General features: G+C 52.3%; 1 protein-coding gene across 1 annotated transcript; it reads left to right on the top strand.

Annotated features, from left to right (window-relative positions):
* Positions 1–4,100: 4,100 nt before the first annotated feature.
* On the top strand, positions 4,101–14,649 carry AMBP (alpha-1-microglobulin/bikunin precursor). Its single transcript, XM_081151934.1, has 10 exons — positions 4,101–4,309; positions 5,496–5,638; positions 6,464–6,540; positions 7,361–7,477; positions 7,892–7,993; positions 8,761–8,807; positions 11,846–11,927; positions 12,971–13,138; positions 13,448–13,621; positions 14,495–14,649. Exons 1-10 carry the CDS (start codon positions 4,193–4,195, stop codon positions 14,524–14,526), a joined length of 1,059 nt encoding a protein of 352 aa, XP_081008060.1. The 5' UTR covers positions 4,101–4,192; the 3' UTR covers positions 14,527–14,649.
* The last annotated feature ends 13 nt before the right edge of the window (positions 14,650–14,662 follow it).

Raw genomic sequence — 14,662 nt, 5'->3', positions numbered from 1 at the left:
CTGGCTCACGGGGAGGCTCTCCCAGGGAACTCGTGTTAAAGGGGCCCCACCTAAGCACCCACCTCTGTACCCAGGGTGGGAATAGGCAAGGTGGAAGCTGGGTGTTTTACACTCACCATTTTAAGCGGGCTCCGGCGAGGAGGTCTCCGGGGAGTAGTTCTCCGGGCCTTGGCCTTAGCCTCTGGCTCCTGGTCTCTACTGTCCTGCGAGCAAACCCATGGTCTTCCTAGTCCTCCGCTGCCCTCTAGTGGGCACGGGGTGCTCACGCCTTTGCAGCCTGTGTGGGGCTGGCCCGGTAAAAGCTGTGCTAAAAGCCTCTGATGACATCGGTTCCTCCTGTGTGTACACTTGGGGAGCCTTTCACAAATGTCTCTCATTGGTCTTATTTAAGCCCGGTCAAGTGAGCTGTTATTACCCTCATCTGGAGGTCTAGATGAGGGAGGCGAGGTCAGGGAGGGAAGGACTGCCCCACGGTCACCCAGCAAGTTACAAGAACAGGGACCCAGCCCGGCTGGGCGCGGCTCAGCAGTTGAGCATCGACCTAGGATCCAGGAGATCGAGGCTCGATTCCCGGTCAGGGCACATGCCCGGGTTGCGGGCTCGATCAATGACTCTCTCATCATTGGTGTTTCTATCTCTCCCTCTGTTGCCCTCTCTCTGAAATCAATAAAGATATATACAAAAATTTAAAAACAAAACAAAAATAAAAAACAGGGACCCAAATCTCTGAGTGGCCTAGCTCTTTGAGACAAGGGGCAGGCATTTGGGGAAGGCCAGCAGCTGGCTGCCTCCTTCTATGGAAAGAAGGTCACCCTCTGAGGATGTCCCCTTCCACCATTAGCAGAGGGAGGCCTGAACCTCGACCACACCCTTTGGTCTGAGTTCTGCCCAGTGTCCTTGATACCCCTGCTGGTTCAGTCAGCAGGTCCCAGTGCCCCAGCTCTGTCCTTCTTTTTGGAAAACTTCCTAGGGAGTTGTTTTCTTGGGCCTCCCACTTCCACTGCCTCCTCGGTGATCTCTCCTGATTAGGAATCTGGCCACTCGCTTCTGAAGACACACCCATGCTCCCCATACACTCCAGATAAGGGGCAAGCCCCTCGCCTGGCATCACAGCCCTAACTGCTGGGCCACCTCACCACACCCCGCTGTTCCTCATGTTTGGGTTTTGTATTCCAAATGCATTTCTTCCTCTAAGCCTTTGCAGTTGCTGTTCCTTCTGTCTGGAATAACAACTCCCTCCCACCCCTCACACACCCCATGTATGTCTTCTCTGGCTAACTCCCCCTCATCGGGTTAGACTCCCCTCCCCTGGCCTCAGCTCTCCCCCTCACTGCAGTCACCATCCCACCCTGACCGGGAGTGAGCTCTGAGGGTCCCGCCGTGTTCTCCACCCTGTCCTTGCCACCAGTGCGTATTTGGTGAATGAATAAGTGGATGAATGAATAAGTGATGGGGGGAACCCAGGGTGTTGGAAGTCAGGCTGATCTGGCCCGGAGCTCGGCCACAAGCTGGATGACCTTGGACAAGTCCCATTCCCTCCCTGAGCCCGTGTTTTCATCTGAAAATGAGGCCTCTCTTCTCCACGGCTCAGGGCACCTCTGAGGCTCCGAGGCCTCCTACAGGGCAGGCCTTTCCCCTCCCCTTGAAATGGTTCCAGAACCTGGCCAGTTCCTGTGGACTCTTGGATCTCTGGGTCCCAAGGGGTGAGGAGGGCAGGGGCCCCAGAGCCTCCGTCACTCCCACCCCGATGTCCAGAGAGGGAAGAGGGGTCAGCACCTCCTGACCACTACCAGCCGTGCATCTTCGTGCGGCGGGGTTAATTTTTAAAAAGCAGCTCAAAGTGCAGTGGGCCTTGGCAGAGTTTGCGCCCTCTGTTTGTGCTGGTTAATAATCTCAAGAGGGCAAACATCCCTGGAGGCAGGAGAAGAAATCAACATCCCAGCAGGGCCTCTGGCCTCTCCCCTCCCCCAGGAGAGGCTGTGTGGCTGAAGGAGCAGCCAGTCCAAAGAGGCCCAGATTACCCCAGTGCCTCCGGCTTCCCATGAGCCAGCGGGGGTGGGGTTGACAATCATAATGCAGACCTGCTGTGAAGATCAGAGGAGCCATCGTGGAACGCTGTAGGCGACCTTCATAAGATGCTGTTTCCACTATTAATGACTTATTTTTACACTTATACTAGGCAGGCCTGGTTTCTCCAAAGACAGGCATACCCTGAGTCTATCACACAGGTAGGACAGTGGACTGTCATGTTGCCTCATTTATCCCCTTGGCAGACAGAATGGGGTCTTTTAGCTTCCAGGTGAGGAAAGTGGGATTCGGAGAGGGAAATTCATCCCAAAGTCACAGAGAACAAACCACCAGGGCTTCGGGCTCCCGCTTCTCCGAACTCCTCCTAATTCAGACTGCCTCCGAACTACCACTAACCAAACCATACAGCACTTTGTGAACAGAGGGAAGATAATTGTCCCTGAAATATAAACCAATACGACTGCTGTGATTAAACTTGTGACACGGCTTTGAGCTTCCTGGCAGCCAAAGCAAAAAGGAGATGCCATCAGTAGCCAAGCTGTCAGTGTTGGAGCAAATGAAACACACGCACTTGAGATGAACAGAGACACACTTGTTCCTGACACTGGGGCTCTAACACACTGTTGGTGCTGCGCTGTGTGGGGGGAGGTCCGGATTCTCACATGAGCAGGGGTCTTGCTTTTGGAGCCACTTGTCTGAGGGGTCATTCCCCGCTGTAGCAGGGATGCTGCTATGAGTATGGAAAGTTCCATGCCGATTGCAGGGAGGAAGGACAGCTTCTCTGACCACCAGAGAAGAGCACTTCGTAGAGAGGGCCCGCAGTGTTCCTGGCAAGAGTTTGAGCTTTGAAGACAAACAGACCTAGGTTTTAAAAGTTGTTCATTCAAATTTTTTAATTTAATGAATACTGTATCGTTTCCTAAGGCTGCCGTTAACAAAGTCCCACAAATTGGGTGGCTTTGATCAACAGAAATTCGTTCTCTAACGGTTCTGGAGGTTAGAAGTCCAACCCCAGTTGTCAGCAGGGCCACGTCTCTCCCGAAGGTTCTGGGAAAGAGTCTTTCCTTGCCTCTTCCAGCTTCTGGTGGCTGCTGGCCGTCCTTGGCCTTGACTTTAGCTGCCTCATTCCATTCTCTGCCTCCGTCTTCCAGTGACCGTCTTCCCTCCATGTCTCTCTGGGCCTCTGTCTGAATCTCCCTCCCCTTTCTCTTAGAAAGACATTAGTCATTGGATTTAGGGCCCTGCTGACAACCGTCACTGGGGGTGACTGTCGTCCAGGATGACCTCATTTTAACTAATGGCTCACCAAGGCCACACAGAAGGCAGTCTGGCTCCCGAGTCCATGCTCTCAACCACACCAAATGCTGCCTCCCCCCAGCAATGCCGCTTACAAGATGTGAGACCTCGAGCAAGCCATTTACCTCTTGGAGACTCAAACGTCCTGCCTGTAAGGGGGGGAACAGCACCTAGTTTATGGGGTGGGTGTGGGGATTGACTTCAGTTCCCTGGAGAGTGTTAAGGCTGGAACACAGAGGGCACTTGGCAGGTGCTCAGTGAATGGAAGCTGTCACCATCACCATCACCATCATCATCATCATCATTTCTCCGAGGATTTGCTGGGGCCATGGGAAACCAGTCATGAGAGGAAGAACACTGGCACAGGAGGGTACAGACTTCCCTATGGTCTCTGATAAATCACTTCCTGACTGGGCCTCAGTTTTCTCATGTGAGAAACGGGCCCATCAGGCTTATCCTTCTGACTGGCAGGAGTGTGAGGTCGAGGTGGAATGACCAACAGGAAAGGTCAAGGCTACCCGTGTCCTTCATCCTCACATGCCCTGTGACAGGTGGGGAGTCTCTGGGGAAGCCTTTCTGGGGGTGAACCCAGCCTGGGCTGCATCAGGCCCTGTTGTATTTGGCCAGCGCCTCCTCTGAAATGGACAGCCTGGGCCCTTTGATCCACTGACCCCAGCCAGGGCCCTACAGGGATCGATCAGACCCAGCCTTAGGGTCCTGATTGGTCCTGGCCGAGCAGGGCAAACACCAAAGTCACCTACAAACCAAGAGTCCCTTCCCCAGCCCCAGTTTGCAGCTGCTTCGGTCAGGGAGCTCCTCTGTCCCGCACTGAGCCCGTGAGTGACCCCCTAGTAGAGGAGCCAGAGCCATGCGGGGTCTCGGGGCCTTGCTCCTGCAGCTGACCTGCTGCCTGGCAGTGAGTGCCAACCCTGTGCCCACACTGCCAGATGACATCCAAGTGCAGGAGAACTTCGACACGCCTCGGGTAAGGGTGGCCTCGGGGTGACTGCCGTGTCTGAGCAGCGGGGCCTTGCTGGGGGGCATTCTCCCCTCCTGGAACTCCAGGGCTGGGTCCCTAAAGGCTTTTCCTGCTCAGACCCTCTGGGATTGTTGAAGATACAACCCTCTGCACCTGCCATTCTGTGGGACTCTTGTCTGACATTCTGAGTCCAGTGCCCTCATGTTCAAACCTGTCCTCTCGGGTTCCGAGGGGAACCCCCTCTGGAGAAGGCCTTGTGCTGACTGCTACCCTGCAGCCCCCACAGTGCCTGGCCTTTCAGGACTCCCCTGCCCACCCCACCCAGCCCTTGCCCTTTAAGCCCTCACCACATCCCATAGCATCTCTGCCCTCGCCGGCCTGGGTGGCACAGGACGGGCATGTGGGGTTATGGGGCAAAGAGAAGCAGGACCGAGATCGGGGCTGGTGGGAATGAGGCCTGGGCAGGGTGCTGTGTGCGGGGAGCGCTGGACTTCCCACCTGGCCCAGCTCTGCCCCATTCACTGGGTGACCTGGGACAGGAGCTTGACTACCCACTGCTCAGTCTCCACATTGGTATGAGGGGCTCTCAGACCCTCCTAGGTGTGGCGTCCTGTGGACTTTATTTACTCTCAGGGACAGGAAAGGTCATGGTGGGCGGCAGTGAGGAGCAGGGCCCGGCCATGGTCTGGGGTGGCGAAGGGTCGGAGGCTCATCGGGGGGACATGAGGGTTCTCTCAGCTCCCTGATGCGCAGTCGGGGAGGAAGTGTCAGGCTTGTCCTGCATCAGCTCAAGGACAGGAGATACTTTCTAACATGGAGCCAAGGGCTGCTTGCGAGGTGGTGAGTGCCCTGTCCCTGACCCGGCTCTTGGAGAGCAGTGGTTGATGGTGACCTTGGGGCACAAGGATTTGGAGCCCATCCAAGTGAACAGCACAGACCTCAGCTCTCAACAGAGTAAGGCCGTGTGCCAGGCAGGTGGCACCCCCTGAGCACCCCGGTTCTAAGCTTGCCAGAGGCCTGAAGCTCCGCTATTAGGGTGGATTCTCCCTAGAAGAGGTGTGGCCTCCAATTAGCTAGAAGATGCTGTCACTTGAAGGGATTAGTCATTCAGAGGAGGGAGGGGAGGAGATGTCAGCCTGGTCTTCTTTGAGGTCTGAGGCAAATCTAGACCCTCAGCGCTTGTGCCTTCTAGATCTACGGGAAATGGTACCTTGTGGCCATGGGCTCCACCTGCCCCTGGCTGGCGAGGTTCAAGGGCAGGCTGAGCGTGAGCACGCTGATGCTGAGAGAGGGAGCGACCGAGAGGCAGATCAGCACGACTAGCACTCACTGGCGGTGAGCTTGGGGATGGGGCGGGAGGGCCCAGGTGCCACCAGCACCCACCCTGGCTTCAGTCCCCACCACGTCCTGGAAAGCCGCAGACTCTCCTTCCTGCCAGGCCCTGGGCTCTGAGCTGGCGACCTCTGCGCTGCTCCACCACCAGGGTGTCCTTTCTGACTGTCCCATCTGCATCTCTACGGCGGTGCCTCCAACGCTATGCCAGTTCTTCAGTCTGCTCTTGCTCCTGGGCGTCTCTTAGCTCAGTAAGGGCACTTCTACCTGCCAGGCACCCACCCTGGAAACCTGGGCGGGAGAGGGGTGGCCTAGACTCCTCTCTGCTGCCGTGGGCCATTCAATCCATCAAGCCCCCGTCCATTCTCTTCTGAAACCCCTCCAATCTGTTCACTTCTCCCCCTTTCCTCACCACTAACAAGGTCCAAGCCACCTCCCTCTCTTTCCTGGTTGCCTACAACAGCCTCTCTGCATTTCTCCCCACCTCTAATCTCGACCCTTCCATTCAGTCCATTCTTCACCCAGCAACCAGAAAGACATTTCAAAAACTCAGATCTGCTTCAACCTTTCCATAGCTCCCTACTGCCCTTGGGACTAAAATTCATCTCCTTCGATACGCCTCCCAGCACTCACCCCCCCCCCCCCCCCCCCGTGCTCCGTGACCCACCCAAGTGGGCCTTCTTTCAGCTCCTGGAATCCTTCATTCTCTCGTACCTCTCGGCCTTTGCACCATGTTTCTCCTACTGGAAACATAAGGAAGGAGAAGTCGGGTGTCAGGACCACGGTCTCTACCAGAATTTACCTTCCTTTTGATTTGTTTGTTTCCAGGAGAGGCATCTGTGAGGAGATCTCTGGGGCGTATGAGAAAACAGACACCGATGGAAAGTTCCTCTATCACAAATCCAGTAAGTTGAGTCAAAGGGGCCATCCATGGTTCTCTCCTTCGCTAAACACCACCTTGATGTCTTCAGCCCTCTTTCCTTCTGTCTCAGTTCTCCACCCTCCAACCTTCCCTCCCACTTTTCTGAGATGTCATCTAGCCTCCCTCTAGATTCCTCCTCTGTCTCCCTCCCCCCTCCTCATGTACGTGCTCACCCAGAACTAGAGTGATGGTGTGAATGTGAGGATGCCATCAAGACGCCATCAGCCTTCATGTCAGCTGATAACATTTGCTAAGCATCTGCCCTGAACAGAGTGCATGGTGCTGGGTGATAGAGGGACTTGGACATGAATTTATTCGCTTATCCAGCATCTGTTTATTGAACATGCCCTGGGTGTCAACTAATTGTGTTAGGCAATGAGTATGTGAATGTTCAGGTAGATGGATGGTTGGATCAATAAGAGACTAAAGAAATGTTTGGTAAATGAATATGCATATGTATGGGTGGCAGATAAGTGAATTAATCAATCATCTAATAGATAAATTGATGATTTAAAGGATGGAAGAAAGAAGGAAGAAAGGAGGGAAAGAAGAAAGGAAGGAAGGAGGGAGGAAGGAAAATGATACATTTATGGACTGATATATGGAGAAGATGGAGGGATGGAGCCGCGGTGGGTGAACTAATGGTGACTAGCCGGAGGCGATGGATGGTGAATAATTGAGTTCATGGGAGGGATGGGCAGATGCGATGGCTGAGCAGATGTGTGGGTGAACGGGTGAAGGGTCTCAGGCTAGAAGAGCCTTCTGGCCGCTGAGCCCTTTGCCTTCTGGCCTCTCCCTTGCAGAGTGGAATGTCACCATAGAGTCCTATGTGGTCCATACCAACTATGACGAGTACGCCATCATCCTGAGCAAGAAATTCAGCCCCCGCCACGGGGCCACCATTACCGCCAAGCTCTACGGTAGGGGCCTGGAAGCAGACACGCTCACTGGGTTGGGGGAGGGAGGAGACCGGTGACTTAGGGACAGTGGAGCGTGGGGAGGGAGGGGTAGAGCTCAGTCTCCCACTTAAGGCGGAACCCTCGTCTTTGGATCTCTAATGTTCCAGGCTCAGAGAATTCCAGAGCCTCCAGGCCCTTAAAGGAACCGTGGAAGAGCCCCGCGTGGGGAGTCGGGAGACCTGGGGGGGGGTGAGGGGGGGGAGGGACACGTCTTCCTTTTCTGGATCTGAGCTTTCCATGGTGTATTGAAGAGATCAGATGGGACTAGTAGTTTTTAAACTTCCCCTAAATGAAAAATCCCTGGGTAGAACAATCTCAAGGCTTGCCAGCCCGGGCCCGGTGGTTCTAGGCGTCTTCTCTGCCTCCCACTTGCAGGGCGGGAGCCCCAGCTTCGGGAAAGCCTGCTGGAGGAGTTCAGGGACGTTGCCCTGGGTGTGGGCATCCCTGAGAACTCCATCTTCACCATGGCCGACAGAGGTAAATGGCACCCCCGCCCCACTTCACATTTCTGTCTCTTCCTCACCCTTCACGGCCCCCAGAGAACATCTTCCTAGCCCCTGGATTTTCTTGTAACCTTCTGAGATAAGCAGAGCGACAGTCCCCCTTCCTTCCTTACAGAGAAGGTAGCTGGGGCCCCTGGATTTGCTCCAAGTCCCACAGCGCATACCCGGCAGAGCCTGGGCTAGAATCAATTCATTGTTCACTCTACTGCTACGAGTCTAAGTGAGGGTGTATATCCAGAATCCACAGGTACCTCTTAGGAGATAATAGAGTGTTAGGGTTCAGAGCATGGCCTCCAGGGGTAGAGCACCTAGGTTCAGACCGAGCCTCATTTTCATAGTCTGTAAAATGAGGGTAAGAATCTCTCCCAATAGCTGCTGTGAGGAGTCAGTGAGATAAAGCCATTAAATAAATAGGGCTGTGCCTGGTGCCTAGTAAGTGCTCAACAAATGTGAGCCATCGCTGTTGTGTGATGGTGCTGATGCAATGCTGGGGGGAGGGGGGGATGACGCCAATGGTGACGATGTTGCAGCCACCAGCCTGTAGATTTTCTAATGAGTGACCTTCAGTAAGCCATGTGGGAGGAGCCATTCATGAAGTGGGCTAATGCACAAGAAAGTTGCCAGTGCAATGCCCACCTGGCATATAGTCAGCACTGTGAAAGAAGCAAAGGCCCCTCAGGTCTAGGATTCCTCCCAAATGTGGTCCCCTTATTCACCTCTGTCTCCTGTCCTCTGACCTAGGAGAGTGTGTCCCTGGGGAGCAGGAACCAGAGACCACTTCAGCCCCGGTGAGTAACTCTTTCCCCTACTCTGTCCCCTCCCTGCCTGCTTGATTTTTGCTGCCCTTGCTTGGGTCCTGCTGTGGTGGTGGTGGTGGGGGGTCATTGAGAGGGATTGAGGGAAGGCAGTGGGGGGCATGGGCTTTGGAGTCAGTCTCACCTGGGCTCAGTCTTGGCTCTGCCTTTTAGGCCAGTTGCTGCCCCATCTGGACCTCACTTTTCTCACATATGAAATGGAGTAGTCACCTTCCAGGAGCTAGAATTCAGTGACATATTACAAAAGGTCTTAGGATAGTGCCTAAAAACAGCAAAGTGTTTAATAATAATATTCAAGAAATGAAAGTAAAATTAATTGATCTTTCTAAAAAACAGCAAACCTGAGAGCAAGCAGCTTCTCGAACCACAGGGCAGGCAGAACACCCTGGCTGCCTTTTGATTTGGGGCTTCCTTACTCTTTGGTTTATTTCCCTGCTCTTGGCCATATCGATTAAGCTTTATTCATTCTTTTTTTCCTCTGATTACTTGAAAATTATATATCCTACTTATTCTGCTGATGTGTGTATAAATCTATATATGTGTGTATAAATATATAATGTTTAGTATTTGGAAATGTATTCTTGAAACCTGAAAAAATACAAGGAAGCAAAATAAGACAATCTCCTTATTCCTGCATAGAATTAACAGTTAATGTATCATTTGTTTGCTTCTACATTGCTTAAGAAAAATTACCATTGGTTTTACAAAACTAGCACGTGCTCATCATAAAGAATTAAAACAATGCAGAAAAGTATTAACAAAAGGGAAGTTTTTGAAAAATTCCACCTCCCCAAAACTACCAGCATTCACATCGTTCCAGGAAACCTTAGGGAGGACAGATGGCAGGGAGACTGGACAAACAGATGCATGGATTTAGACACACTCTTATTAAATGGGATTATATTACAGATACCACTTCTGATTTTTAAAAGCTTTAATTGTAGTTTTATCTGAATTTTTAAAAAAATGAAGTGGCCTTCTTGAGCTTCAAGTAGATATTTCTTCACCACATTAGCTTTATTTCTTAAAGAAGGCTCTAAGTAAGCTCAAGGTTATGAGAAAACATTCAAGAGGCTGGCATCACTGGGTAGACTTTCCGAGGATGCCTATTCTCTCTGTGATTTGAAAGACAAACGTTAGCACCCTCAAACTTTGTTCCATCACCCGTCCCCTTTTTCTTTACGTTGTCCAGATTACCGCTGTCGCCGTAATCCCCAGTCGATTGGTAGTAGTTCTATATTTTAGTGAATTATACACTCACCCTTCATGAATATAACCACATCTTCTCCATTCCTGAGGCACTTCTTGCTATTACTCTCTCAATCAGTACCATTTCTTTACCTGGCGGTGTGTCTCAGGAGGGCTTGGGAGTGTTTTAATCCTTCAATTCTCCCATTTGGGAAGGTCTGCTCATGTCCTTCAGACCTGAATGACAGCAGGTATCCTATCCTTGGGGCTGTTTTCTGCTGCACTGTTCTTGAGCACTGATTATCGCTGTGGGAGCCAGAGGCCAGCCTGGTATTTCTTCTCCGTGTAAACCTTTTGTTTCTTCCGCCCAGATGCCTGGACAAAGGTTGTCCTTGAAGTCAACGTCTTGACAAAGATGTCTCAGTGTTGAGAATTCCGTATCAGGATTTCCTGGAAGACAATGTGTTTAGATTAGATTTCTTTGTACAGTTATTTCAGGGAGCTGTCTTGCATGGAATGGAATTCATCTTCCATGCCCTTTGTTGGGTTTTGCTACCTTGGGAACACTTGTTGTTTGTCCTGGAGCACCTTTGTCTTCCACATCTACTAGTTTCTCTTAAATTACGTTCATTTATATTCACTGGGATTATCACCAGTCTTTCTTCTAAGAGCTCTTACCATTGGACAAATCAAGTCTTTCTTCAACTGAGAAAAGTTCTCTTCTATTATTTCTATGCATTAATTGCTTCTCTTTCTAGAATTCCTATTATGTGAATTTGTTTCTTGTAATCTCTAAACTGTAACTTATTATTTTTCCTGTGTGGTTAAATTCAACAAAGTCTTTTCCACTTCCAGTAGCTTTCTACTTCTCTTGTATTACTCATTTCTATAACTGTTGGCTCCTGTTACACTGATGCAATCTCATCTTGAATTTCATTGATGGTTTGAGTTTTCTGTTTCTTACTGCCATCCTGTGTAGTGGAGATACTTCTCCAGCTCAATCTGATTCTTCTGAGCACCTGCATTATTTAATTTGTCCCTTGATTTTTCCCTTTTCCTTCATTCTCACCAAGGAAGCCTATAGGCAGCCAGCTTGAGATGGGATCTGGCAGACAACGGAGTCCCTGATCACGGCTTTCACTTGCATCCTAAAAGGAGAAGGGGAAAGTTGAAGGTTACTATAGCTTTGCTTCTAAAGATTCCAGGTCTCACCTGTGGGCAGGAAGACTGCCTGGTGGCCTGCATCTTCCTTCTTAAATTCCCGTGGAATCCTGACTCAGGGGACTCTGTACTCAGAGACCCTGTGGACAGCTTTGGCAGCCTGCCCTACTCTGCAGCCCCCCCCCCACCTCGGAGTGTTAGGGTTAATCTTAGGTCCCTTCTCCTTACTCTCTAGATGGCTTTTCCTCTGCAAGCAGCTTCCATTGTAAGCAGACTTTCCTGCAAACCAACCACACTCATACTCTGTTGTGTACAAATGCCTTCAAGTTTCTCGAATGGGAATTACTGCCCTTCCCTGGTTTCCAACTTTGGGGCAGATCTCCTTTCCATTATTATATTCTTTTAGCACTTCAACTGGAGGTTGGATGCGAGGCATTGTTATACCTCAAGGTTCTGATTTTTCATTTCAGACCAGAAATCTGTCCTATGATGCCCATTCTGGAATTCAGGTTGATGCTTTTGGGAAAACAGCCCATTAACCAATGTAGTAGCTGTGCTTTGGTCTACATGCTGATTCCCCAAATGGTTTATGTATTCCAGGGGTACAGGTGAGCAATAGTGGCAAGGTCCCTGTAACAGCTTCTTCTGTTTTTTCCCCCCAGAGAGCCCGGCGGGCTGTGCTGCCCCAGGAACAGGAAGGATCGGGGGCTGGGCAACCAGTAACTGATCTCAACAAGAAAGAAGGTAATGATCACTCACCTTTTCACCTTCTGCCATACTCCAGAGATGAAGGACCCGTGGCTGGCTCACTTTGGCTGCCCTCATGATCATAACTCTCTTATTTTTCTGCTAGAGTCAAGGACTAGCCCTAGAAAAGGCAAAACAAATTCTCTGCCCTGTGCCAGGGGCTGTGATAGGAGAGAGGCGACAAGGCATGGTCTCAGCTCTTGCTCTGTGTGGCCTCCTAGCCTTGGTTTCCTCATCTATACAATGGGATAACAACCTGCCAAGCTGGCCATCAGGGTTCTTGTGGGAGCAAGGTGGGGAAGGGTGTGAGGATGCTTTGTGTAGTTGACAGTGTTTACAAACAACTCACTCTTCAACTCGCTCTGCAAACACTGGAACTCACAGCTCCACTGTGCTGGGCACTGGAGTTACAGAGACAAACCATCCATGTCTTTTTGGAACTTCTGGTCAAGCAGGGGAGGCAGTCAGGGGAGAAAGCAATGGACCCAAGAGGGAGGGTCAGCTAAGAGGCTGGAGTAGCTTGGAAGATGGAGGGGCGAGGAGATAAAGGACTTCATGGATGAAGGGGAATTCATGCTGTGTCCAGGTAGCCGGTTAGGGTTTTATGGAGCAATGCATTCCAGGGGCAAGAAGAATGAAAGCAAAGGCACGGGGGTGGGACCTCAGTGGTCAGGCTGGCTGGCATGGGTGCTGGTGAGTGTCATCAACTACTATTATTATGGAGTCTTTGGGTAGAAAAGACCAATACAGGAGATGGTGAGTCTGTAGGTCACTAGGTAACAACCCATGTTCTGGAGTGGAATGAGCATTGATTTTGGAATCCAACAGATGTGATTTTGAACCTCAGCTCTGTGTGACCCTGGGCAAGTCCCTTTACCTCTCAGAGTCAATTTCCTCATCTATAAAATTAGTTGGTAATCCTTCCTCGTGTTGCAGAGACAAAAACTAATTGCGATGATGCTTGGAAGTGTCCAGCCTGGTGACAGGTGACAGGTGCACAGTGAGCACTCAGTAAGTGCTGCTGTTCTGCCCCTCCCCAGATTCCTGCCAACTGGGCTTCACAGAAGGTCCTTGCCTGGGGATGGTCACCAGGTATTTCTATAATGGCTCGTCCATGGCCTGTGAGACTTTCCAGTACGGTGGCTGCCTGGGCAATGGCAACAACTTTGCCTCAGAGAAGGAGTGTCTGCAGACCTGCCGAACCGTGGGTGAGCTCGGGCCCTTTGCCTCTCTCACGCTGCACCTCCCAGCTGTCCTCCCGCCAAACCCCCGGCCAGCTGAACCGGCAGCTAAGAGGTGTTTCCATGGTGGAATCCCAGGGCGAGCTCCCGACGGCACAGGAAGGGCCGTTTGGATGTGGGTGGTCCCGGGCAAGTTATTTCTTCTCAGGGGCCCCAGCGTCCCAGTCTAGAAGGGCCTCGGGGGCCTAGATGAGCAGGGCCCCCTGGTGCGGGTCTGTGCCTCAGGTTAGCCAACCGTAAGGATTGCTAACGCTCTGCCTCCCTCCCGCTCCCCAGCGGCCTGCAACCTCCCCATCGTCCGCGGCCCCTGCCGGGCCTCCGTGCAGCTCTGGGCCTTTGATGCCGTCCAGGGAAAGTGCGTCCTCTTTACCTATGGGGGCTGCCAAGGCAACGGCAACAAGTTCTACTCGGAGAAGGAATGCAAGGAGTACTGCGGGGTCCCAGGCGACGGTAGGAGGCCCTGTGGGCTGCTGGGCTGGGCCAAGGGGCTTTTGGGGTCCAGGTGGGAGAGCTCCGGTAGGTGCGGGCCTGGAGAGCTGAGGTGCGGACTCTGTACCAGGGGACCAGCCCACCCGCTCTCTGGGCCTCAGCTGCCCATCTTTAACGTAGGGCCAGCCCTAGGCCTTGCCTCAGCTTGGGTGGGGTGCCTGGGGTACCAGGTACAGGCAGAGGGGGTGCAGGGCAGTCTGAGGAGCCCAGCAGAACTGGGCTGAGTCTGGCGCTGCCACATTCGGGCTGGCCATGCTGGGCAGTGCCAATTTTAGCGCCCATTTCCTCTTTTGTAAAATGGGACAAAGCATCTACTTCCCAGACTTCACGGTGCCTGGCGCAGCTAGTGCTCAGCCAGCGGCGGCTCTCACTGTAACGACGGCGACGCTGTGATGAGAGCAGGGCAGGCACGCCGCGCTTTGCTGTGCTTCATAGGTACATGTTTTACGAACTGAAGGCAAGACCCTCCACCAGCAAAAAGATTACAACTCCCTTTATTGTGAGTCGCTTTACCACGGTGGTCTGGAACCGAGCCCGCAATATCTCCAAGGTGTGCCTGTAATAGCATTGATTTCGGGGACCAGCAGCCATTTACGACGACTGCGCCTTATCTCCCCACTGGGAAACGGCACCTAGAGTAAATCAGAAGAGGCAGAAAATTGGATCATTTTGTGGAATGCACTTTGGAGACATCAAGCCATTCAGCAAGCAGGAGTTTTTGGCCTCAGGCTCGGCCCCAGCTAGGCCCCAGCTGCCCTTCCTTTTCCACGAGGCATCCCCTTCCCTGGAATCTCGGGCAAGCCCCACACCTACTCTGAGCCTCTGTGTCCACAGGAGACGAGGAGCTGCTGCGCTTCTCCACCTGACCGGGCCAAGACCAGAGGACGGCAGGGAGGCCGCGGGCCAGTGTCTGACCCAGGGCCCCACACTGGGCAGGCTGGGCTGAGAGACCTGGGTTCAAATAAAAACCAAATCACAGACTCCTGAAATTCCTTGTCCTGT

Source organism: Miniopterus schreibersii (genome assembly GCF_964146895.1).
Source record: "Miniopterus schreibersii genome assembly, chromosome: 11".
Taxonomy (NCBI): Eukaryota; Metazoa; Chordata; class Mammalia; order Chiroptera; family Miniopteridae; genus Miniopterus; species Miniopterus schreibersii.
Note: the sequence above shows the minus strand (reverse complement) of the source record. Positions and strands in the feature narration are given on the sequence as shown.

Coding starts and splice junctions, on each gene's coding strand:
- AMBP (XM_081151934.1), top strand. CDS start 4,193: ATGCGGGGTCTCGGGGCCTTGCTCCTGCAGCTGACCTGCTGCCTGGCA. Junction 4,310..5,495: donor AGAACTTCGACACGCCTCGG/GTAAGGGTGGCC, acceptor TGTGCCTTCTAG/ATCTACGGGAAATGGTACCT. Junction 13,622..14,494: donor CTGCGGGGTCCCAGGCGACG/GTAGGAGGCCCT, acceptor CTGTGTCCACAG/GAGACGAGGAGCTGCTGCGC.